The sequence below is a fragment of the Haliaeetus leucocephalus genome, unplaced genomic scaffold (genome assembly GCF_000737465.1).
Source record: "Haliaeetus leucocephalus isolate CR32 unplaced genomic scaffold, Haliaeetus_leucocephalus-4.0 Scaffold262, whole genome shotgun sequence".
Lineage (NCBI taxonomy): Eukaryota > Metazoa > Chordata > Aves > Accipitriformes > Accipitridae > Haliaeetus > Haliaeetus leucocephalus.
In genome coordinates, this window is record NW_010972698.1 from 5,784,218 (window position 1) to 5,810,181 (window position 25,964).

General features: G+C 48.0%; 1 protein-coding gene across 2 annotated transcripts in view; it reads left to right on the top strand.

The window, feature by feature from the left end:
* Positions 1-18,463, top strand: part of GRIA3 (glutamate receptor, ionotropic, AMPA 3) — a 152,821-nt gene extending 134,358 nt beyond the window's left edge. Inside the window, exons 14-16 of one of the 2 annotated variants that reach the window (XM_010568972.1) lie at positions 14,905-15,019; positions 17,312-17,559; positions 18,179-18,418. In XM_010568972.1, the coding sequence (XP_010567274.1) occupies positions 14,905-15,019; positions 17,312-17,557 (361 nt within the window). In that variant the 3' untranslated portion in view covers positions 17,558-17,559; positions 18,179-18,418. Of the gene's footprint in view, positions 1-14,904; positions 15,020-17,311; positions 17,560-18,178 lie in introns of both variants that reach the window. The other variant, XM_010568971.1, reaches the window with a different exon arrangement.
* Positions 18,464-25,964: the final 7,501 nt, after the last annotated feature.

The window sequence follows — 25,964 nt, forward strand, 5'->3', positions numbered from 1 at the left end:
GGAAAAGCTCTTGAATTCAGGTTTGTTCGGTAACTGGAGGTCTGCAGTGCTCAGCAGCAGCCTGGAGACGAGCATGAGCTTTTTTATGCTTTTTAGCTCTGCTGCTCATCCTTCACACAACATTTTTATAAAATGTTACACTTGCCAGTATATTAAATGTTTAATATTCTCCTGGGATCCGGCGCCGCATTGTCTAATGCTGCCTCTGTGAAAGAAAACTCTTTGTACAAACCAGCTTCAATGAACTTCATTGCTTCGAGTTCATTGAATTAAACCCAGCCAACTAACACTTACAGCCCTAAGGAAACTAAAAAGGATTTTTTTAAACGGTCATAATCAGGGCAGGGCCATCCTTCTATTTCTGCTCGTGCCGAAAGACCTTGTACAAAGAGCAGTACCGTCCGTTAGCGAGCCCTTGGCCCTGGTCAGGGAGCGATAAGGGAGCGGAGTCTGGTGTGCCCTGGTACCACGGGTGGGTGTCCAGTGAAGAGGGAAGGGGAGCAAACACGATGACGTGGGTTTTGCTCGTTTAATCCGTAAATGACAACATGCCGTCTTTCCGCAGTTTGTCGTAGCACGCTGTGATGAAGGAGTGCTTGTTTGTTTGAGCTACAGACGCCGGCTCTCGAGGGCACGGCTCAGCCGGCAGAAGTCCTCAGGGAGGAGAACGTGGGTGGGAGAAGACCTCCCGCAGAAGACTAAGCTAGGGGAGGCGGGGAAGGGCTTCGCTGTTGTGTCTAGAGTTGTAAATCAAAGGGCTTTTTTGTTAGGAAATGGCTTTTCTTTCTGAGGCGGCATTTTGCAGGCGGCGATGCCGCGGCGTTGCGGCAGGCAGATGCCCCCCCGGCCGCTGACGCTGCCCTCGGGGTGCTGGGCCCCCACAGTCTCACTGGCCTCTCTCTCCTCCGCTCCATCCTCCCACCAGAAGCCCCGAGTTGCCCCCATCATCTCATCCCGTCTCTGCGGTTAATCGTTTCTACCAGCACGGCTTAATTTATAGAGCGTTTCAGAGGAGTCGCTTCAAAACTGTTCTTTTTTTTCCCTTAAAGGAGGTGGGGGGGTCGGATCAGAGAAGACGGGGTGGTGGAGGTGCCTCAGGGGGAGATGCAGACCTTGCAGCCCATCAGACGGGGCGGCACGAGGACCATTACTCGCTCAGGGCAGCTCTCTCTACCGGCTCAGCTGACAGACCCCTTCTCTTAGCTCCGCCAGTAGAGACCCAAGTTTGGGAAATCGCCGCCCTGAGTTTGTAATCGGCCGCGTCCTACCTACTGCCAACGAGCTGTGTGTAGCTGTGAGTCGTTGCAGACCGACGGTGCCGGTTTCTTAAGCTGAATTCCTCTGTGCGATCTGATATTCTAGCTCGCGCTGAAAGCCAGAGGTAAGTATGCAGCCTGTTCGCTTGTGCCGGTGCCCATCATTGTACCGCAAAGGACCCAGTCACCCAGAAAATGCCCTGCCGTGCTCATCCCTCCTGCGGTTTAGCATGCGGTTCGCCTGTGCTTGGAGATGAATGATTCTGAGCTGCGACTTCACCTCTTCTTATTGTATCTTCGTTGCCATTGGAAAATTAAACAGTGACTTCAGATTTCACGATGATTTTGAGTCTTGCAGCGGGAAAAAGAAAAGGTATTCAATCGACTTTCTCCAAGGTTTCGAATCTGTTTGGTTACGCAGACTGTAAGGTTAGTCCTGTGAGCGTCCCGTGCTCCTGGGGTCCACTCGTAATTTAAGACTAAAGAGATTGTGCTGTTCTAATGAGATTTTTTTAAAGGCCTCAGCTGACTTATGCCACCTTTTCAGTGCTACCAGTATATGCCAGCGCTGGTGTGGAGCAGAGGGTGCCAGTCCGCCCTGCAGTATCTTGGGAGTTCCCCCATTTTGGTAGTGGTCCTTATTTAAGAAGTCCCAAGGGGAACGTGCTCCATCTATATGTAATTTGTCTGTGACGCACGTCAATACGTGTGGGCTGACTTGGCTGGTGCAGACATTCTGGTACGTGCATCAGAATTTGTTCACTTAGCTCTCCTAAATGAGCGTGAATTTACTTTCATCCGTTGGGTTCATGGCAAAATTATACCGTCTTCAAATTCTCTTATACGTGTGAGCTGAGTTCTCAATCGTGAGAGAATGCAAAATAGCAGTTATAAAAAAACCATATTCCAGGAAATATGTTACAGTGTATTACAAGTTTGGAAACTAATTATTTTGTTTATTATACAATCCTATCATCTCAGAGCTGAGTGATGGCTGAATAGGAATTTAACAAGAAATAGACAAAAGGGGATGCAGACAGCGGTAGCAGGCTGAGTGACTTAAGTGAAACTAATTATTCAGTTGCATAGGAACAATTTTCTGCTAAGATAAATTTCTGTAGTTCTGCTGTTGATATATTTCTTGTATTCTTATGCCTTCACGGTAACATTTAATGACAACCAACACAGAAGGAGAATGTTTGAATGCAGCATCTCGCCAACTTCACATGCCCAGATTATTTGCTAATTATTTGACTTAATTTCTTTAATATATTCTTTTTTAGGCTGATATCTCTTTTGGAGTACATCTGTGAAATGACGTGCGATGTAATACTACTTCGCTTTTCAGTTGTTTCTTTTTAACCGTAGGATTACTTTTCCGGCGTGCTAGTTGAGTTCTGCCGTCGGAGCCATGCTCCATAAAGCATCACATTCCCAAGCCCTTCCGAGCTGTGAGTGTGGCCATAAGCAGATGGGATTTGTTCCCCCATTTCTCTGTGCTATTTTGCTTTGATACATTTTCAGCACAGCCATTAGCATTTGCAGCATAATTTTTTTAAGTGGCTTATTTTTAGAAGGAATCTGTTACGCATTATTTTAGATGATACCTGACATCTAAAGAGCACCATTGCCAAAAGTGGTGTGCTTTAAAGAGAACATTTGGGGAAATGGCTATCTTAAAAAGATGCAGCACAATTTATTTGAGCAATTTGTTTGAAATTATGTTCATCAGCACGAATTTACTTGCCACCCATTCTATAGGCCTGGGTTATGAGCTGGAAAAAGATAAAATGTCTGGTCGGAGCTAGGAGAGTAATTCATGCGCAGAGCTAGGAGAGTAATGTGAAATTATTGTATTGTGCAAATTAGTGACAAAGCAAAATAATACTTTAAAAGGAAGACATCAGAATATTTGTTTAATTGACAGCTATTACTTTACAGCATATTAGGAAATAATACTGTGTGTGGTTTGTGCCAATAATGAAGTCTTAATGCTCTAGGAGTTCATCGGAGCATCTCGCTTAAAGCATTGCCAAGAAGGGCAGAGAGCGTGCTCCGGTTTGCAGAAATGCCTGGGCTGTTGCGCAGACTGTTTGAGGGTATTTTCCTGGGAACGTAACTAGGAGAACGAGAATTTGGGATGAGCAGGTTGCCCAGGCTGGGAAGATGCTGGTGGAGTCAGGGCTGGCATCTAAGAACTGGAACTGTTTTGTTTTGCCTGTATAACCTTTAGCATCGTGGGGACGAGCTTTGCTGCCTTGACGAAGCTGGACCCGAGTGTGCAAGGACACGTGCTTGTGCAGCGTTAACGGGGGCAGAGCCGGGCCTCGTGCAGGGGCACTGCGTCCTGCCTTTATGGCCGCAAGAAATCTTAGAGAAAGACTTGGGACTCATGCACTCGTTTTGATAATACCTGTGGTGCTTAACAGTTAATTTCCATAAATTGCTTGCATGAGTCATTTATCCTGCATTGTAAGCATCAGTACGGGAAAAGCCGAGGCAGAGCTCCTTGGGACTGGAAAAGGAAAAAGGAAAACCAGCAGCTCAAAGTGGGGCTCCCAGCAGCAGGAGCAGGGCCCTTGCTTTGAACATCTCCCTGGGGGTCTGCGCTTGCCTGTTTCCTCTTTAATGGTAACTGCTGGCACCTAACATACAAAGGGAAAAGTAAATGCCTTTCTTCTTCAAAGTAATTCTAATGTTTCAGCGTTGAGCTCAGGTGGACGCAGGCACTTGCGTTGCTCCAGTGGATTTCTCTGTGCTGGCTGGCACTGTAATCGTGGGTCGGACACCTCTAGCTTTGTACGAGCGATGTAGCTGTTCTTTGAATGTCTTGTGTAGCCTTTGGACTAAGCAGCACCTACCTGCAGCCTACTGAGGAGCCCGAGAGCAGGAGTCACAGAAGAAGCCGTCCCAAGAGGAAAATAAATCATAGAAGACGGGGGGAAAAATGGATGTGTCTAGAGGCAAGAGAAAGAGAAGGTGAGGGGATAGCCTGCACGCAAGGTAAGTTGAGTCTCTTGCTCCTATCCGTCCAGGTTAGAAAGGATCCAGGCAATGACAGGAAAGATCCACATTGCTGTTTCAGATGTTGTAGGTTTGAGCGTGACGTGAAGATCTGCTCTCCCTTATCCTGCCTCCCTGTTCGGGTAGCTCTTCCTCCCACCCCCTCGCCACATCTGTACCTCCAGTCTCAGGCACTGCTGTAAATGAACTACAGTGACTTGTTATGGCTTGCATTTCCTAATCCAATAGGCACGTATTATTGCATTAACTCTTGGCACTTCTATTAAATTATGATCCTGTTAGTACAGAGTTTAATTTGTTTGAGCTACATTTATGAAACATATAAATATACTTTCCTAGAGACAGCAGCTGCTGCCAAACACAGGCTGCAAAGTCTCTGCAAGGAGTGGAGGAGCTTGCAGTCTCAGCTGGTAACACATCTGGCTCCGTGCAGGTGTATTCAGAGCATGTGTAGGTGGTACAATGGCATCGCACATCTCTGTATGTCTTCCACGTTGCAGCAAATACAGCATCAGTTAACACGCCTGAATTTAAAATGCATACCTAGTTACTGCAAGGAAAAACCCCACAGATTCCACAAGGTTACAGTGGTTGCTCCAACCTGCCTCTAAAAGAAAAACGCAAGAAACCTTGAACTGACCAAAAGAACACTATTTATGGAAAAACACAGTAATGAAGACTAGAACAAAGTTCTGTTACGGAGAACTATTGCAGCTACTGTACACTCAGCAGTAACTAAAAATCCCATCCCCTGATAGATCATTTGCAGAGCGTTCGAACGTCCGTTGCAATACCGGTGTTCAGCACCCTTTGCAAAGCCTCTCCTTTACAGGCGTTTGCCACCAGAGCAGAACTGGAAGCGTGCGGAGGTCACTAACGCCCTTTGGACAGAAGGAATCCCGGCAGGCTGACACCCCGGGGCAGTTCGGCAGGAGGAACCACCGCCTGTCTCCATCTCCCGCAGTTGCTGGCTCCGTTGCTGGCAATATGACAGCACGACCAAATTTTAAAAACGACTTTCTGCGCTATTTCACAGATAAGATTTTCATCATCCCGTGACACCGGTCAGTACCGAAAGGCACAGAAGAGGCAAACCGTGCAGTGACCTGAAGGAGGGTCCCAGCCCAGCTGTGGGCGATGGCCGCGGATGAGCCCACGGCCAGCGCTGGCAGCCGGGGAGCCGCAGTCCTGGGGCGCTGATCCCCGGCCCCCCCTTGAGCAAAGGGAACCGCTTCTGGCTCTGCTCTTGAGGAAGAACAATGTCCTTCTGCCAGGGGATTTAGCCCTGTGCCCGATGCCTCTGAGCATTATTCCAGCCATCAACAAGCAGCGTATTTCTTAGGTGGCTGGGGGATATATGGGGCTTGAGGCGCTGGCTTTTAATCTTCTAATTTTGAAAGCTCTTTGTCTTTTCAAGCTAGATGGCTTTCACTTTTATCCCTTCCTCTGCCCACCCATAAAGCATTTCAATCCCTCAAACGCTAAATCTTATAGATGTGCAACTGCTGGTAACGCAGGGCAGGGGAAAAAATGGTGCAGATCTGAAATGGTAGCAAAGAGCAACCAGATCCGTTCCTTAAAGAAGAAATGCCTGGTGCTTTCTCCACGAATATTAAATGTTCAGTGTGAAATACAGAAGGTCACTTTTTGAGACAGAAGGTAACCAACAGGAATAGTGAATGACCATATGTTTTGATGCCCACACTTTCAGGGCTCTGTTCACTCCTGCTTGAAGTACCAGGTAACTGTAGTCTTTAAACAAACGTAGTGGGTTTTAATAATGAGCCCATTTCCATCTGAAATCTTCCCCATCCCTCACGCATGGGTGCATAGCAAAACATGAAGTTGTGGCACAGAGACATTGCTAAATCGCTAAATTATGACAGGCAGATAGATCTTGGAAAGAGCAGAGCACTTGGACAATGCATTCACCCGCAGGTTTTGTATCTAGTCAGAAGTTATTTCAGTAACAAGATCTGACAAAAAGTCCGTTCAATAGTTACAGATCAGGCTGGGATTTATAGAGCTTGGGGGAATAAAATGCCTTATTTGATTTAGATGGGTCTTTAACCTCAAGCAATGCCCTCTAGAGAATAACGCTGCATTTGGTATCTCTTCCTGGATTGTTTCTATCTTTATATTTTAACAATACCGAGGTGGTTGTTAGTGAGATTTTTGTGGTATCCCGTCAAATTAAGCAGAGTGCCCAGGCTTGATTTCTGCATTTCTCAGCGCCCTGCGCTGCCGTGTGCCCGCGCGGGCCGGCTCGGGGCCACGGCAGTGGGCCGCTTGCCTTCTGGCCCGCTCAGCTCCAGCGAGCAGGACTGCGGACCCCGCGGGCATCAACTCCCCTTCCTCCCGCCAGCGCTGAGCGGGGAGGGCCAGTGATTTGGCGTGATGCGTGGCTTTGAGGGGTTTCTCTGCGGTGCTGGATGCGTGGGGCTAAAATTGCGGTGCAAAGCAACGGTGCAGTCATCGGGGTCGTTCTCCCTGTCCCCTTCAGATATTTCCCTCTCCGAGCATGGTAAAGGTGACAATTCCCACATGTCCGCAACAGGCTTCCCACCCTGCCTCCCCTGAAGTCAGTGGAAATTTGCCAGTGATACCAACAGGAACAATTAATTCAGTGTTTTCAGGAGTCTTACCCCAAAGGATGTTAGGAGGCATTTAGAATTAAGAAGATCCTTGCTTGTTCGCGCCTTAGTCCACTTGCCTGTCCTCTGACACTATGAGGTGCATTTTGGAAACCCGAGCATTTAACGTCTAAACTCTTTGATGTTACAACGTTGGTTGGGTTGTGCTGATGTCAGCAGTCCCAGGAGTGCTCCAGCCAGCAAGGACAGCTTTGGTCATTAGAAACAAGAGAAAAACAATTCCTGCTGCAGAAGTGAGAGTGCTCTGAATATGTCAGATTCCTAAATTAAAGGGATTAGGTAAAAATAACAGGGATTAAAAATACAACAAGTCAAAAAACACTTGATAACGTACTAACCAAGACCTGGTACCACCATGGACTTTGGTCTCCTTCACGTCACTGGGATTTGGACGGGAAGGTGACGAGCCCTTTGCAGGGGATGCAGCTCTTGGTCTGACTGCTCGGCTCGGCAAGGGCCACACACCGACTCAGAGGGAGGACGTCACGCGTCATTAATCTTGCAATCTTCAGAAGGCTGGATTTGCCAGAAACCTCCTGTGGCATTTTGTTGCTCTGATCCCACAAATCAGCAATAAACCTGGCCGAGCCAGATATTAGACCAGATTTACAGCTGTTCTGCGCCCATGCGGTATGACACAGCTGGAGCCCAGGGGTGCCTTTGGCGCGGTGATTCTGCCTCCCCGATGTACCCAAACGGCCAGCGCCAGGGTACATTAAAACACAAACAGCTTTGCTGTAAATACCGCATCCCTAGTGATGTGTGCCTGCGTTTCCACAGCGCTTCTCCAACCAGAGTTATTTGGCATCTGATGTTGTACTGCTGGGAAAAAAATGAGAAAGGGCAGGTTAGTGACCACGCAGGATTTTGCATTGTGGCAGATGCTGTATTAAGTACCGGGGAAGTGATGTCCCTGGCCTTCTAGCCAGACCTCTTGGCAATGGACGAGGCTCCTGTTAGCCGTGCTTACCGTACGTCTGGAGCCAGCATCCATCTGCCTTGTGAGAAGGATTCCCGTGGCCACTGGTCTTCAATTTCTTAGCTTCATCACTGGTTGAACCCTCTGTCCCCGGGTGAGATGGCACACATCCCTCCCTGGTGCCGCTGGGGACACAGACGTCCTGCCTACGTGGCGCTGTGGAAGCCGCCGAGCCCTCCTGCGCAGGGACGGCGCAGAAGAGCAATGGAGCCGCGGTGGTTGGAGCTCTTGCCCAGTGGTTGGCATCTTCCCGAGCCGGCTGGGCAGCCGGGCATCCCTCTCCAGGCTGGGACACTGGTCAGCTCTTCTGCAGCTTGTTCGCTGCTGTCCTGAGCCTCTGCCCTGGGCACGAGTGGGGAAAAGCCATTTTCAAGACCAGAGAGGCGTTCTCACTGCTAATGTTATTCTGGTCTTCCTTCAAGCTCATGCCTGATTTCTTCACCCTGTACCCCCTAAAAAGCTACATTTGGACTCTCAAGATGCTGCAAGCAACAGTGCTGAGAAAATGCCGCACTGTACCCTGTACACCAAATATTTTACAGAACATCAGAAATCAGCTGAAGAACACCTGCAGTTTGTAAAACCCAGGTGGCAAAAGGTGCCAGGTCAGCCCTCGGGCAGCCCCACTGCCTGGGAGATTCAGTGCAACCCATGCACTGCCCACCCCGTCCTGCGCAACTCTGAGGAAGCCCTTTAATTAATGCGTTAAAGAGCCTTTGCTTGTTGCACCTTTTCTTTGCAGCTCCCTTTTCTGAAAGATTGCATCTAAAAATCCAAAATTAATTCTGAGCAATGGTTCATCTGGTTTGAGGGAACAGTGTGCTGTCTGCCGTGTTCATTTGCTCTCCTTGGCAATGATCATTTTTGGGTATAACATTTATATTACATCCATTAGAGCATAGAATGGGATGTGAATTATCCAAAGCTGTTCCAATCACCACTTACATCTTTATTGATTGCAAGTCATAAACATAACTACGGTGTTGCCGAGACTTTATGCCACTCAAACACCAGTTACAAGCAGCCAACGAAAGTCTGCAGATTATTGGGTGAGATTTTCAAGTCCCAAAGTGACTTTTGCTCCTAAATCTTGCCTGTAGTGGTCACCGGCTCTTCACTGGATCACCTGCTGCAACTTGTGAGGACCAGCCAAAACACTGGCTACAAAGCCATTAGCATCAGTACATCCCATCACTTGTTCCTGGAAAATGGCTCTTTCCTGGCAAGATCAGGATGTTCTTTTCAAAAATTAACAGCACTTTTCCAAGAAGTTGCTCAGACTCTTCTCTACAGTCCAAGTTCATTCAGGGAAGCGTCCTGTTTGCAGCACCAGCAGGTAAACACGATGGCCAGTAACTGGAATCAGATCACCAAAAGAGCAACCTGGCCAGCTTTTCCAGTTGTATGTGGGACTTCAGCCTGCTGGGTCTCTTTCTTAAGCTGGTAGAAGCTAGAGTGATGGCACCAGGTAAAATATCTGTTTAGGGATTATCTACTTTATATAGGTGCAGGTGAAATCATGAACCTAAAAGGTCATTAATCAAACTAAAAGCTTGTCATGATTGATAATTTGAGAGGGGCAGAAATTATATCTTCTCGCATTTGGGACTGATAAAGAACTATTTCTTTGATGATTAATTTACTTTTTTCTACTTCAAACTTGTTCTGGCCAGAAAGAAATATTATAATGCCACCAGTTTTCTCAATGGAGTTAAAAACTACTGCAAGTAACCTGAAACTGGTGCTGTGGCGAGAGGAGGCAGGGCAAGAAATCCCTCAGACAGGGTGAGGGTGTCTCAAAGAGAAGTAAGAAGAGAGCGGAGTTGGCTTCTGCACCATCGTGTTCCCTCTTTTCCATATTAAGGGCGTGGATGGAAAATAGGTAGTAATGAAATAGAAACATAATAGATGCTCTACGAAGAGCATATAGCAGCTCTTTCTTCTGAGGGATGATCTCATACGTCAGGGCGATGAGCCTACTCAGCCTGGAAGCGATGCTGTATTTTATGCAAGATCAGCCTTCACGACAAAGAAGTGCTGTAGCGATTCTGGAATTTGGAGGGAGAGGTGGCCAGGATTTTTAAACTGAACCCAAAGCTTTGGGGACCTAGTTCAGGGATGAAATTTCAATGAGTGACCGCACATCGTTTTTCAAAAATGGGTTCACTCCGTCAGCATCGTGCTGTTGCCTGGGGCCACCAGCAGCAAGGGGTGCAGCAGGACGTTTGGGGCTGGTGTCCTGAGCCAAGAGGGGCTGAAATGCAGCAGGGAGGAGGTCCAGGGCCACAAGGTGAAGGGAAGAGGTCCTTCCCTTTGAGATGGTGCCACGCTGCATTTGAAAAAGACCGGCACCACTCGTTTTCTGCCAGTAGCTGCCAGCACCCGAGCGGGGTCTTCTAACAGGGGAGCAGAGGAACCAAACTGCTGAAACACTGATAAAACCCACCTCTGTCCCAGGTGTAAAATTACGTTTGCAGCAGACTCTGATAAAGTGAAGCCTGTGAGAATAGATGGGCACCGATCTTCTTAACGTCGTGCCTCTCTTAAATAAATCAACCATAGCAAATGGTTTAATTTGCCACTGGGGGCAATACTATTCAGTACGAGGCAGCCGGGACCGTTTCTCTAGACTCAAGTCTTCCTGTCATTTGTAGATGTCGGCAAAAAAAATCTTAGCAGGGTTGGTAAAGCAGCCCAACAGATCCAGCCTCACATGGTTAAGCCTGCAGCAGCCAACCCTACTACATCTGGATGAAAAGCACAAGCAAGTAAAAACAAAAAAGTCCTTCTGTGATGGTGAAGAAGAAAAACACTGCAAGAATACCATCTTATGACATCTGAAATGATCCTAATTGCCTCAGCTCATTTTCTTGGGCATACAGAACACAACAAGAGAGCACAAGCTCTCAAACCTCTGAACATTTTTCTCGGATAAAAGCAACCAAACTACTAGAGAGCTGGGCTGAAAACCACACGGGGGGGAGATGAAAAAGAATCCCATCATAAATTAAAGGCAGAGGAAAAACAGCTGAATCCCCCAGGGAAGGGGCCGAGGACCTCATAGGATATCCTGTACAGCCCAACAACAGCAACCTAATTAAAAAAGCAGCTGGAAAGCACAAAATTATCCCAGGAAAAAGATGAGGAAATGGAAGTCTTTTGAGAGAGAAACCCAGAAACTGAGCAAATGATCCTCTCAGCTGTTTTTGGGGTGGCACAGCTGGCCAGGGAGGCAGGTAGGTGGCTGGGACACAGCCTTCCTGTGGGACCCGGGCAAGTCATTTAGTCTCTCCATTCCTCTGCCTCTAAGGCAATTAAAAAAAAATCCCTCCTCAAACAAACAGTGCCAGGGCAAGCTATGAAAAAAATCCTTTTCCTAAAGCTAACAGCCCTCGCTCTCAGAAGAGCCCTACGCTTCCCTCTGTAATAGCAAACAAAACACTTACTTTGCACCCTCGACCTGCCGGCGTGGGCAGGGTGCTGGTGCTGCCCGAGGGCTTTTTTTGGGACTGGCTGAGTTGCCAGCCGAGGCACAGTACAGAGGATTCGTATTCAATGTGCACTGCTGAGCGCTCGGCGAGAAAAACACCACGGCCCAGACGTGCCCTTCTGCACCTCCATCAGGATTTCAGCCAAAGCCATGCCTGACTCTGACTATTAAATTGAACAAGGCTAGACAGCTACTCAGAGATGAGCAATCGGAAAAGGTACCAGCAGCCAGGCTCACTTTTCAATATATTTACTTATCTTGGGAATTTGGGAGCTGAGGAGTCCGCCCCGCAGTAGCTCGCCTTGCATCCCCGCGGGTGAAGCGCTGGACCGGGGGCTGCAGAGGTGTCACACCTTCTCCCATCACCAGGTCGCTCCAATCCTGCTGCACACGGGAGCAGCTCACGCATTAAGAGGTCTCGGGATTAATTTCCTGGAAGCAGACAAAATTGTTCCTTAGGACTTTGATCAAACAAGCTGCATTTCACGGTCAGTCCCCGTGCCAGGCAGGACAGCTTACAGCCCCCCAGCACAGGAGCCCCCCGGCACGGTGACAGCTCTGCCGGCAAAGGTTGGTCGGCCTGAAGCATGCGGCGGCTCCTCGGCACTTGTCTGCCTGTCCCGCTCTGCTCCTTGTGCCGGGACAGATGGACGGAGGAAATCGCCTCTTTCCTACCCAGGCTGAGGTATTGCAGTACCTCACCTGACAAATAGGGCCATGACAAACTATAGTGAAATCCCCGGTTTAGGCAAATTCCCATCTGTTTAGTTAAGATAATTTTAGTTTACTACTTTTTTTTTTTTTTTTGGCAGTTGCATGTGCACAATTAACTCCAATCTTGGCTTTAAAAAAAAATAAAGCACCCTAATTAGCATATTAAGCCTCCTCATTTCCCAATACTGTATAATGTTGTGAAAGCTAATCTATAATGTATTGGATGTTATGCAAATTCTCTGTACTCCATATGGGTTTTATAAAGGCATGCAAATTAAAAATAGTGTTTGGAATAGGACTGGGGGGAGGGGAAAATTTGCACAATAAAATATGCGGATAGGGGAAAAGGTGTTATAACCTTCTCCCTATTGTTCATGTATTCTCAGCTGCACAATGCTTTTCAAAGCAGAGAGATGTATTGCATAAAATCTCTCCGAATTGAATAGTTTTTAAATGAAATTTAAAATGAGAGCACTGTTCTCTAAGCAATAATCCACACCAGTCTTTCTACTGGGTCTTGTAACGGGTGGGTAAAGACATTCCGCTTTCGCTGACTTGCATCGCAATCACGCACGGCTTCTTACAGTGTATTTGCCCTGGTGTCACCGGGGAACTCGTCACGACACGGCTGCCCAGGAGGGTCCACAGGGGCGGCTTGGCCAGGACCCGGCCGGTCCCTGTTGGCGTAAACCAACGGGGCAGGTGCATTACCTGCGGCGCCCAGAGCGTTCGCAGTGTCTGTGGAGCGTGCGTTGATATTTTAGAGCCCTACCTATAGGTGGATGCAAACGTAGCTGCAGTACAGCTGGCTTTTTACGATGCCACCGGCTCCTGGTGGAGGGGCCGAGCCAGCAAACACGTCCCGTCTCGCGCGGTTTGTCCCCGCTGCCCGTCGGCTGTGTCCAGCTGAGTGCGTGAAGCCTTCCCTGATTGATACTTAATTAGATTACAGCCGCTGCTTAAAAATAGCCATTTTACAAAGATAAAATCTTGGCTGGTGTTAAACCAAGCCCTGTGCAGACCGGGAGAAGTGGTGCTGCCTCTGGCCAGCCGGGAAGCTCTGCCAGCGCAGGCAGTGCCGGCATCGCTGCCGCTGGGACCAGGGACCAGCGGTTCTCCCCACCTCGATGGGGTTTTTTTCCTGCTTTTGCCCTCCCTGCTGACCTCGGTAATGCCACATTGGGTCACGTTGGTGCAGCCCAAGGAGCGTTCAGCTCAGGAGCTCTTGAAAATGCTCATTTTTCACATGGTACCCCACGACCTGCTCCGTGGGCTGCTGCTCTCCGGTTGGCACCTCGCTCCCGCTCTCCTCCCGAAGGGCACGTAGCATCTCCGAGGGCATCGTCAGCTGCTGAGAGGTTTCACGGCCGTCTCGGAGGCAGCTTCTTGGCAGATGAGGGAATGGGGCTTTTCTTCACTAGCTGCTTCTCCCAGCATCTACCTGCCCTGGGCATGGCAGGGCTCAGCTGCTCGGGGGTTGTGAGCCCTCCCAGCCCGTGGACATTTCCCTAAATGTCGCCGTGTGATTAAGCTTGCAATTAAGGTGTTTTGTATAGGTTGTGCTGCTCTTTCTCCTCAATCTCTTCTGCTCTGCAGAGAGTCATGCGCTTTGGGGTGGGAGAAAAGCAGGGAGCAGCGGGAGCGAGGAGTGAGGCTGGCACCGGCGTAGACGTGGGCTGAGCTCCTGCATCTCCTCCGCTGACGGCAGCTGTGGATGGACCCACAGCGGGGCATGTTGCAGGGCAGCCACGCGTGCGTCTGCCTGCTGTTATCCCATGCAAAGCGGCACAGCATCACTGGGGATAAGGATCCAGCCCTTTCCTCCCCACCGGCTGCCCCACACGGCCACGGAGCGGGGATCAAAGCTGTTCAAGCAGGAGCAGGAACGGAAGATGTCCCTAATGCAGGGAGCCTGTCTCACAGAAGCAGGCAGAAAAAAACCACCAAGACATCACACAAGGAAGAAATGGAAATGACAAAACCCAACTGAGGGCTCCTCAGGCGCTGCTTTCCCACAGGGAAAGGACGGGCGAGCTCAGGTCCCCCAGGGCTCACAGGCTCTTAGCAGCACCACAGTCAGCAGCCGCCTTCATCCCGCCAACATTTCCCACCCTCGGCACTTTCAGCCGGCGTTTCTGCATTCGTTAGTTTGTTTCATAAAGGTCTGCATTTCCTTATTTTCTGCTGCAGTTCCCTGGACCGGCAGAGTTGGGGATGCAGCAGCTCCAGTGCCTCCCAGCACGGCGGCAACCGCGGGAGCCAGAGAAACCACCGCCAGCGGGGGAACAGCCCCGACGGCTGGCAAAATCTCCCTCTGGGACATCCACCCTGGGGTTTTTTTTTTGCTTCGCAGACATGCACACGCACACACACACGCAGAGAGTGCCCGCGTCCTCTGTTTTACCGTAAGAAGCCCCAATTGCTCGTTGGTGGGGCTTGCTGTCTGTTAGTGCAATACCAGGGGTCCTGCTGGATCAAACCCACCATAGTCCATGAAGCTACTGTGAATGCCTGTGATATTGTACCAAAGTGGGAAATTGGCCTTGCTTTGTTTCTACTACCTTCATTTAACAGTGAGTGCCGATTACTCAAAGCGATATGGGCAGGACCTGGTAATATAGCGTTGCTCTAGCGTTAACTTAAGGGGATGATCCAGTTGCCTGCAGTGTAAATACTTTGTGGCCAGGAACCCTGCTTTATCGCTTTGTATAGTTTTAAAGTAGTTTAAAGATTGAATAACATAAAATAACATAATATAATGTTATTTATGTTATTTCCCACGTGAAGAACTCCTGTAAACCTTGCAGTATTGAAACTCAGTGAACAAGGCATCTTAGACAAGCTGAAAAACAAATGGTGGTACGATAAGGGTGAATGTGGAGCCAAGGACTCCGGAAGTAAGGTCAGTCGCTGAAGGTCTTTTTGTACTGATTAGCAATCACATTTTGACCCACTGTTTGTTTATACAAAGAATGGCTTTCAAAAGTTGATATTTACATTTTGAAGGTTGAAAGAAAAGAATAGAAAAAATAATTGAACGTGACAGCATTTTTCTTTTATGCAGACTGTAGTTGTAAGTATGTTTTACTATTTGAGTATTTTGCTAGAAAAACATGGAAAGAGAAGCCCCCAAAGCCTCCCAAGCTGGTATCTTCATTTAAATGTGCACCTTTCAGCACAGTCAATGTGTATTATTCAGGCCAGCATCTTTTCTTATTTTTAGTTTCATTGAAAAAACACATTTTTGTCTCAAAATTGTGACTTAGATTCTCTACATGTCAGTTTGGGAAGCAGTCACATGCTTGCTAAGGGTGACCGATTTCAGGACAGACCCGTGATAAGGAAAAAAAACATAATTCCTGCCCTATTTTCCCATTCAGTTTGAAATTGGTTTGATTTAAAAAAAAAAAAAATCTAGGAATACTGTTGGTAACTCATTACATGAATATTATATATTCTTTTTTTATTCTGCTTTGAACCATTTTGCTGCTGTACTGCCCCGTCCCACACCAGCCATGCTGCAGGGCCAGCCAGCCTCCAGCAGCTCCTCGTGTGGGACCGCTGTGGACCCCAGTGGAGATCCCACCCCTGGGGTGGCAGCTTGATCAACCTGGTAGCTGCACACTTAAATTGCAGGAAATATTTATTCACATCATTCAGTTAAAAGAAAACACCCAGGATTTTTTTTTTTTTTTTAATGCTTGTAAAGCTATTCAAGAGAAAAACTCTGTAGAAGTGCTGGGCTTGTTGGAGACAAGGACATTTTCAAAGGCACCAAGAGGAGGAGAAATCCAGCTCCAGCTGAAATCAGTCGCAGTCGAGTGTCTGACTCCCCTGGTGCCTTTGGAAGTGCTCTCTATAATAATTCAAACAGAAAGCTATAATTTGGAAGCACCCTCTCGGTGTCAGAGGACAATTTTGAGTTCCATCAAAGCCAATAATAAAAATCATTGATTTTAGCTGGACTGGAAGTTCCTTAGAGCACAACCCTGTAGCTGTTGCATGAGCTAAATTTGGGATCATGGGACATCTGAATGCACAGCAGCTGTAGAAGGAAACTGTAATTGCAAAGAGGTGTAAATGAGTAATATCTTTAAGTTTAAATGGCAGGCTGCTTGCTACAACTGCATCTATCCAAACTGCCTGTGAAACGCACAGACACTTACAGGGGAGATTGTATTTTATTCTGACTATATGCAAGTTTTACTGTCCCTGGAGACGCTCGTAAACCGAGCTCTGTCAGCAAGCATCCTCCCTGGGCACAGCCCCTTGCTGCAGGTTGCTCTGGCATCTGCCCGTCCAGCTGGGCTGGCGTGACGTGGCGTGACGTGGCATGACATGGCGTGACATGGTGTGACGTGGCGTGACGTGGCATGGCGTGGCAGCCCAGCCCGGCGCCCTGCCTGCCAGCAGCGATTCCTGCACACAGCCAGCCGGCCCGCGCAGCAGCAAAAGGGTTGCAGGTCTATTTAATTTGATTAGAGAATCCTGTTTTTAAAAATGCAAGCCTTCTACCCCCCCCATCTGACATGTATTGAAGGAAGGTAAACCCCGGCCAGCATTTTTTATGTTACAATGACTGGTTTTATTCCACAAGTCGCTCTCCCCCCGGTCACTGAAGGTGCTAGTTTAGCTTAGGGCTCTGCTGCTTGACCTTAAAGTAACTGACCATCTTCCTAGGGCGTTTTTGTTTTTTTTTTCTCCTAACTAACTGTTGAAAAAAAAAAAGTAGATAAGTTTAGCAGCATCTCAGTAATTTTATCTGCATTCACCAAAACCAAGTGTGTAGAGTTTGGGGTTTTTCTTTTTCTAGTTTTATAATGGCCTTCTGTAAAACCTGCTGTTTTACGCAGCCGCTGCTTTCCCCATCAGAGCTTTCCCAAGGTGCCTTTGCCCCCAGAGATGCTCGGCCGTAGACAGGTTTGCTCTGGGACACCAAAGGCCTGGGGAAGTCAGTGGCCAAAAAAAAAAAACCTCATCGCCTCGGAGTCGGCCAGGGTTTCGCCCACCAAAGGGTGGGAGACAGAGCGGTCACGGCTGCCGGGGACGGGGGGGGACGGCACGGATCCATGAGTGGGACACGAAATGCCATGAGTGTAGTTATTCCAGCTAGGATGAAGTGCAAAGTAGCCTGTTGTCTGTCTGTCTGTCTGCTCCTCGCAGCAAAACTAACGGCGTGGCTCGTTTCTCTTAGGACAAGACGAGCGCTCTGAGCCTGAGCAATGTTGCCGGGGTTTTCTATATCCTTGTCGGAGGCCTCGGGCTGGCCATGATGGTGGCACTGATCGAGTTCTGCTACAAGTCTCGGGCCGAGTCCAAGCGAATGAAACTCACCAAGAACACGCAGAACTTCAAACCTGCTCCTGCCACCAACACCCAGAATTACGCTACCTACAGAGAAGGCTACAACGTGTACGGCACAGAAAGTGTGAAAATCTAGGGGTACGGCTATGGGCCGGGAGCTAAAACCCTCTGGGTTTTCTTTCTCTTTCTTTTTTTTTCTTTTTTTTTTTTTTAAGCTGTGTGTGATATTTTGTTGTGTGCATCAGCAGACTGCTGCAGAAGGGCATTTGAAGCATCGTCTGGTGGCAGTCTCAGAGTAGAAGTGATTTAAATTTCTTCCCCGAACAGAAGTAAGCTTGGTACCATCCTATATTGCAAACAGTGGTAGCTGGCTTCGTGCTGAAGTGAGTAACTCCTCTCTCCAGCATTGTGCTAGTTCGCTACCTATAAAAGTATTTTATTAATTGCTTTAAAAATGACTGTAATCGGAATTTGCATCTCTCTTGCTAGCGACCTCTTCCCCTTTATTTTTTAAGCTATAATAAGGTCAGGTAAGTGCTTTTAGGAAGTCTCAGAAAAATCGGCAATAGAACAAAAAAGTCTACACTAGAAATCATGATATCTAAAGCATGAAGAGTAGAGTTGAATTGCTGAAAAACGACTGTGGAAAAGCCTGGTTAGCCCATCGCCCACAGACTGTGCCTCTCCCCAGGCCAAGCTTCCCTGCCCCTCCCCTGCACTCCCAGGCAGTGATGAAATCTTTCTGGTTTTATTATAGATCGTCGCCCTGACAGCACGCAAGAGGAGAAGCAGCAGAGAATGTGGCTACTTCATGGATTCGGACCACCTGAGCCAGTCGTACTCTCGCCGAGGTGTCAGGCATGACACGCATTGATGATGGTGCAATGTACTTTTAATAGGAAAAACTGATATTTTTCCTTCAGTGCCTTATGGAAGACTCTGAGACTCACAACAATGCAAACCATCACCGAAATATTCTTGCTTTGCTTGAAAGAAGAAGAAGAAACAGTAAAAGAAAAAGAAAAAAGAAAAAAAAAGAAAAAGAAAAGAGAAAAAATAAAAGAAAGGAAGGAAAAAGAGAAAAAGAGAAGAAAAAGAGAAAGAAAAAAGAAAGGAAAAGAAAGAAAGGAAAAGAGGAAAAGAAAAGGAAAGGACTGGTAACAAGATATTAGTATGTGAAAAAAAATTCTTGTAAAAAAAAATCAGTGCAACAAAAGCCATTCTTTGATACCACTGCACAGTAAATGGACTTGTGTCCTGAAAGCAAACCGCAGCTGGTTTCATCAGCTACCCCAATTGTATCAAATTATGAAACTCCTCCTGACACAAAGCCTCAGAAATCTGCTGCGTGCGAACATGGACTGGCCTGTCACTGCTTGTATGAGCTGATGTCAAGATGTTTCAGTATTTACTTACCAGTGGTGTGATTTTTTTTTTTTTCCGAGCCACTTTAAACTCTCCAGCTAATTTGAGCAATTCTGTATAGCAGTAAAAGGTGTAACATCTGAAGAAAAGAATTGTGCATTAAAACCCGTTAAGGTCAATGACTGTGAATCTGTAAATCCAAAAGAAAGTAATTTGTGGAACTGCATGTCTTGCTTCCAGATCAGTAAATTAATTTCTTGACAAGGTAGCTAAAGTGTGGGCAGAAAATATTGCATTCCTTTTTTTTTTTTTTTTTTTCTATCATCAGGCATACCTACAGGTGCTTTATTAAAATGACATTGGGTGGCTTTTAAAAAAAAAAAAGAAAAGCTACTTGCTGTTTAGGTTCAGACCATATATCTCTTTTCTTGCTGCGCATTTGCATTTAATTCACTGTTTAATATCAAGCAATGAAGCAAGAGAAGCGCAGGTTAGTTTTTCCCAGGCCTGCTTCCGCTTCACCCCAGTTCTCTCACAACTAGCACTGTGCTCCGCTAATGCTTCTCGGTAACGGTCATTTTAAAACAGAAGTAAGGAAAGAGGATAGTAACTCAAATTAGAGCTGCAGTTCCAGAGTAATATTAAGCGATCTAACATGACTCCTGCTAGTACTGTTATATTATATCAGCTCCTGCCAACTCTTGTTTCATGGCTACTGGTGAGAGGATGCTCCTGTCCTTGCCCTCTCTGTAAAGAGGACACCGCGCTCCAGCCGACACTGCTACAGGTAGGGGCTCACTATTACTCACAGCCAACGTCTTAGACAGCAGCAGCGTTTCAGCCTTGAACCTCTGCCTGGAAACTACTTAACTTCATCTTTTTAAAAAAAAAAAAAAAAAAAAAAAAAAAAAAAAAGACAAAAAAAAAAAAAAAACAACCTTTAAACATATTGTCAATCACATGGGAAATGTTCAATGGAATATCTGCATACTAATTACCTCTAATCGACAATATGTATTTTCTGTAGTTTACTATAGAGTTTTATTTCATCAGTAACATACAATGAAAAAGAAACGCATTTAAACCAGTCTGACCCTTAGGCGTTTAGTTTGCTGATGATAGATTTGAACTTTTAATAGGATTTAAAAAAAAAGAAAAAGATTATATGGGGAAAGTCTTGATAAAAATAAGTATTTCCAACAAAATGTAATATAAAATAATTTTAAAAGCTCATAGGAGAATAATTTATTGTTCAAGTTTTTAACAAGATATTGACAAAAAATTGTTGTTTTGTTTTCATTTTCTTTCCATGAAACTGTGATTTTTTTTTTTCAACTTCTGAACGTGATCACGACCCCAGCAAGGGCGAGCTAAAGCTGTGCGGTTATGAGTTGTATTTAAAACAAACATTTTTCTTAAAAGCTGTATAAAAGATGTATGTTTATCAGATCAATTTTTAAGAATGGAGGCTTCACACCAGTGAAGGGAGTTTGGTAAATGGTTCGATATTTTTTAAACTTGCATGTAAAGCTAAAACAAAACGTGTTGAGTGCTTACCAATTCCGGCTACCAACTTCAAGCTATCGGAAGTTTGGCAGTAGTCTCACGATGATTTGTTTCGGTATTTTTTTTTTCATTTGTTTTGCTTTGGGGGATTTTGGGGTTCTTTCCTTTTTCTTTTCTTTTTTTTTCCCTTTTTTTTTTTTTTTTGTAATTTAAGTTCCTATTTTTGGTCGTTGAAACTGCACTTCAGTGAGCAGAAAAATTGCCAAGCAAACTAATGGCTGTAAAAGCATAAACTGCATGTGTGGGCATCAATTACTGAGCCTCATTTTAATGAGGTGTTGTACAAAGAGTTTTAATACATTTTGTAAATAAAACTGTAAAGAAAAAAAAAATAAAAAGCCCGCTGATCTTTTCACCAGAGGAGAGAGAGTCCCTACCTACTGATGATGTCCCTTTGGCCAGGCAAGCCTGTCTCTCTCTATTTGGGATGCCCCACAGGTATTTATTTTGGGGCCGGGTGGTGCCTCGGGCCGGGGAGGTGCCACCGATTCTTCACCCACAACACTGAGCCGAGGACACTGCTTGGAAATGCGTATTTCTGTCTTGGCACCCTGCAAACAAACTAATTTTTTTTTTCCTTGATGAGTGAAGCTGGTTGATTTTGGCCGGGTGCGAAGGGCACCCTGTGGGGAGGGGGGGGACCCCGGGGCTGCGGCCAGGGCAGGAGATGCTATGTCCTCTGTGGGTAAATAAATTCCTCAAACGTTGACTATATAGATGTATTTTCCTGCAGCTCCCACTTTTTCAGCAATGCTTTAAAAAAAACCAAACTTCACCCAACAGTGTGGCTGATCCCAAGTCTTGAGTTCATCTCATCCACAATTTGGTTCTTCCAAGTCACCACAGACTGTGAACCATAGTAATGCTGGTATTAAACAGCCGGTGTGGACCCAAATCACACCCCAGCAGGGGCAGCCCCTCCAGGGGTACCCCTGGCCCAACCAGCCTGGTGGTCCCCATCAGAAACCATCTCCCACTGGGCTCCTTCTGGGGGCCACGGCAGGTGACGCTCCCCTGTGAGCACCCAGCGCCTGCTGGGGACTGAGCTGGAGCAGCGCAAGGCTTCGCTCTGATGGCTGGGAATGTAAAGATCAACTACCGAAAATGCCAAAATCCAACAGCGAAGGTCCTAGGCGGGCAGGTAGCAGAGCAGGGGGGCATGGGACCCGAGCGACCGGTTTGGTACCTGCTGGCCAAAGCACACCCTGGCACCCAACCGGAGTGACCCCACAGTGGTGCCGCTGGCTGTGGGGGGAAAAAAAAAAAAACAAACCAAAAAACCTGTGTGGCAATGACTTTGGTAGCTTTCCCAGGCCAGCACCTGGTGCCTGGCGGTGGGTCCGGGCCGTGGGGCTGCTGAGCCCAGCCCTGGGTGCTTCTTGTATGTGAGCGCAGCGGTGGGACGCAGGGGCTGAGCCCAAATGTGTGTCTTCAGCCAGGTCTTCAACAACAGCAAAGTAAGCTCAGGAAGAGGCAAGGACTAAGTAAGAGCAATAAACAACAATTATTTGACCCTAAACCATCCTACAAAGCTGAAGGTCTCAGATGGTTTTGGGGGTGAGAAGAGCACCATGCTGGGCTCCACGCGCGTGTCCAGCACGGGCAGCAGGGACACAAGCCTATTTATATGCAAAGTGCCCACACAATGAACGCAGGGAGGCATGAAAAAAAATATTGTCCTGTCTTTTAGCCTTCATTTCATGCTCAGCATGCAGTTCATCATGGGCGGCTTGCATTTTTCTGGAGACCCACCTTGACCTGCTCCCCACCGCCTGACAGCCACGCACAGCCCTGCACTGGCCCCGGGGGTGAGCGAATGATGCTCCCGGCCCCACGTACCTGCCAAAATGTGCTGCTGCAAACAGAGCTTAATTTGCCCGCTGAGCCCCTGCGCCGAACTGTGAGGGTATGAGCGAACTGGCCGTGGCAGACTGAGAGCCAGCCCTGGCCCTGCGTGAGCAGCCCACCGGTGCAGTGCTGCCCTGCCGGGGTCACACCGAGCACCAGATCCTAGCAAAACGGGTGTTAAGTTTTGCTAACAAATAAATATACATCAGGCCGAATGAGGCAATTGGGGCTGGGGTGAAGCTGCATGCTGGGGAGCCCCGGCTGGCTGGGATGGGGACAGGGTGGAGGACAGCCCCGCGCGGGTCCATGGCCATGAGGATGAGGTGCAGGAGCGGGTCCTGCCATCCCAGGCCAGGCTGTGGAGCCTCCCCAGGCTGCAGGGACGGTGCATGTTGGGCCAAAACCTGGATTTTTGCAACATCGACCGCAGCGAAGGCAGCAGAGCTGGTGCAACAGCCCTGGAATGCAGTGCTATAACAACAAACACAACCCAAAGTGACTTTGCTGCTAGACTTTGTTGGGGGGAAATAATAGAAGGAAAAATTCAGAGAGTAATTCATCCAGTTTCCAGAGCCATCAAAGTGGGAGCAAAAGGACCTCAACCTTGTTCAAGTTCAGACCTAAAAAAAAACCAAACCCATAGCAGCTACTCCTCACAGCAAAAAGAGCCCATCTGACAACAAAATAAAATAAATAATAATAAGCTGTAACACAACCCCCACTGTAGTAGTATGGCATAGTTTTCCTTCCAATGTTTTGTGCGAAGCACTGCAACATATTTTTTTTAAAGATTATTATTTATGGTTATTAAAATAATAATAAGTCATGGTTATTAAAATTAAATTACAAAATGTCTTTGGTGCTCATATTCATCATCTCAGTCTGGAAAATTGACTCTATTTTGCAGGCAGCAATACATAAACAAGCTCTGGATAATGTTAGCTCTATTCAATTAAACTAAAGGATTTAAGTACAGAGATAATATTTTCATGGATATTACAAATTTCAAAGTAATATTAACTCAGAACATAATACATCTAAAATTGGTATCAGGGAGGACAGTGCCCACAGCAGCAGCAGCGCCCGCACCCCAGCATGCTGCTGAGCTGGACGCGGTGTCCCCACAGCACTGGGGGCTGCAGAAAAGACCCCGGCTGGCATCGTGCCATGGGCTAATATCAGCAGGGCCGGGGCAGCCTCTGCAGTGTCTCGCCCAGCCCGGGAGCCCCACCACCACGGTGGGACCCCCCCCTCTCCTGTGTGGTGCCGTAGGGGGAGGCAGGTTTGGCTAAAATCCACCCCTCCCAACACCCCAAGCCTGCTCTGGCTCTGTGCTCGGGCTTTCTTGACTCATTTCATCGGTCATCAATAGAGGAATTACTGAGACTGTTTTTTAACGTGGCAGCATTGCTGCAACAGCATCAACAAAAGTGTTTTCCAGCTTCCCCCGCATGCGGGCACAGCCGCCCCGCTAGGCGAGGAGCAGCCGGTACCCAGCAAGGAGCCTGAGCAAAGGAGCTGCCGTACACACCTTACAGCCAGCATTAACAGCAAAACCTCTGCCCCTTCCCAGCTACCAGGCTTTCCACTCCTGTCTGCTGCCTAGTGTAGTTGATAAAACTCGCTGGAAGCACCTGCATCACTGGTTTTGCTGGACGCCGTGGCACCGGCAGACTGATGTGCTGGGTGGCAGCGCGTCCATGGGCTGACACGAAGGGCAGGATAATGAAACCTTCGCGCGCACGCCAAGTATTATTTATTTATTGCAGTTTCTAACATTGAAGTGTTAGCCCTAAATTATATATGATGGCTATGGCATTTTAGGATGACAGGGCATCTTACAGAAGAGCAAGAGGACATGATCCCGCGCGGCAGCAGCTTGTAATCAGCAGAGCAGGAGGAGCAGGGAAGGTGCCGTGAGAAGCGATGGAGCACGGGGCAGGGGAGAGCAGAGCCGAGGAGGAGCAGAGGCTTTCCAGCAGTGCATCATTTCCAGCTGGTGAAGAGGCTGTTGACATCTCCATGCAAGCAGGCAGAACTGACACGGAAAGGTGAACGCGGAGCCAATTTGTAGCAGCAGGTGAGGATCAAACCCAGGATGAGTGGTGGCACCTGGGCCTGCCCCAGCAGACAGTTACGGGGGAGTCTCTCATCATCTATTTTATTGTGGTTTCAGGTCGTTCTTTCTTTATTCTAGTTTGAGGCGGTGTGAAAGAAGCGGTGAGGAGCCGAAGGCGGCAGCAGAAAACGAGCTGAAGCCAAAGGGAGACGGCTCCGAGGAAGGGCTGGGAACATGGTGGGTGATTACAGAACTGCCCCAGAGCGGGGACCTGCACAGACACCCCAGAAACGGGGCTGAGCTGGTCACTGGTCCACGACGGGTTAACAGGGCTCCACGCACGCACCCCTGGCCTTGATGGCAAGGAGAGGGTAAGGCACATCGTAAAGCCGCTAAAAAATGCAAAACACAAACCACAGCCACGATGCTGGTAATGACTGGTGCTTTAGATAATGTTTAGCATATAAATAAAGTAATTGACCAATTAATGAGCACATGGCAGATGCTTGATATGCTGTAACGGGTAGGAAAATGTATGATAGAACACAAGAAATTGATTAAAGGACTAGAAAAGCGGAGCTGCTGCGGGGCGGGTTTGGGGTCCAGGTCACAAGTGGGGGGACGGGGACAAGGGGTTTGGTCCCCGCTGCAGAGACAGAGCAGGGCCCAGCAGACACCGAGGGCAAGGGGATAACGCCAGAAAGCCGTGGGCCCGGCCAGCTCCCCGCCATGGCTCCATCTCCCTGGTATAAAAAATATTTCCCCGAGCCCAGCATCACGTTTGAGTTTAAACCAGGAGACGGCAGCCGGCGGGAGACCGTGGCGAGGGAGTCGGAATGGTGTCCGTCTCCTCCAAGCACAAGAAAAACCCCTTTTCAACGCCGAGGGGCCCGAAGCCGCAGGCCGCGGGTCCCTCTCTCCACACGCCGCCGTTGTTCGGAGCAACACTGACATGCAGCGGCCGGTGAGGGCGGGAAACGCTGCCTTCCTACCGCCCTCCCTGTTTTTGGGGGGGTCCCCTCATCCTAAACCCAGCTCTCGGCAGAGCTGGAGCCTGGGGGCTGCGAGGCCTGTGAGGAACCGAGCCCCCCCCCAGCCAGCCCAGTTGGGCCCCAGTTACAGCCCAGTACACAGCCCCTGCTGGAGAAAGGTAGGTCCCAGCCAGCCCACCTCCCCACTTTTACCTCAACAGCACCCTGGGCTTTTGCGCCCGTTGGAGCCCAACTCTTTCCCACCCGAGCTGCCGCGACAACTTTCAGCGCAGGGCTGGCATTTTTCTGAGGGGGAGAGGTGTTTGCTGGGTGCTCAGGGAGCAGATTTTAATATCGTTCGAAGCTTTTCGACAAATATTGGATTTGAATTCCAAATATGGGCTGAGCAGGCTAATTACCAAAAACCTACAAAATTAATGTAAGAGCCACAGTTTGATCTGAGGCAAATAAATATAAATGGTATTTATTTAATATTCCCCTGCACTTTAAACAAGGGAAGTTTGCCATATTCAGGCAAAATAGCTTATTATGAAATAGCTGAAGCTGTGACCTATTGCAGATGCTGCAGATTACACAGAGCGATTAGAATATCGCATCAGACAGGCCACGCCAGAAACGGCGCTTAGCTCCTGGTGCTTTGTACCAGGTTTTCCCCGGGGCCACGGGCCAGCACGGCCACGGGGCCACCAGCCACCCCCTGGCTCGCCCCCCCC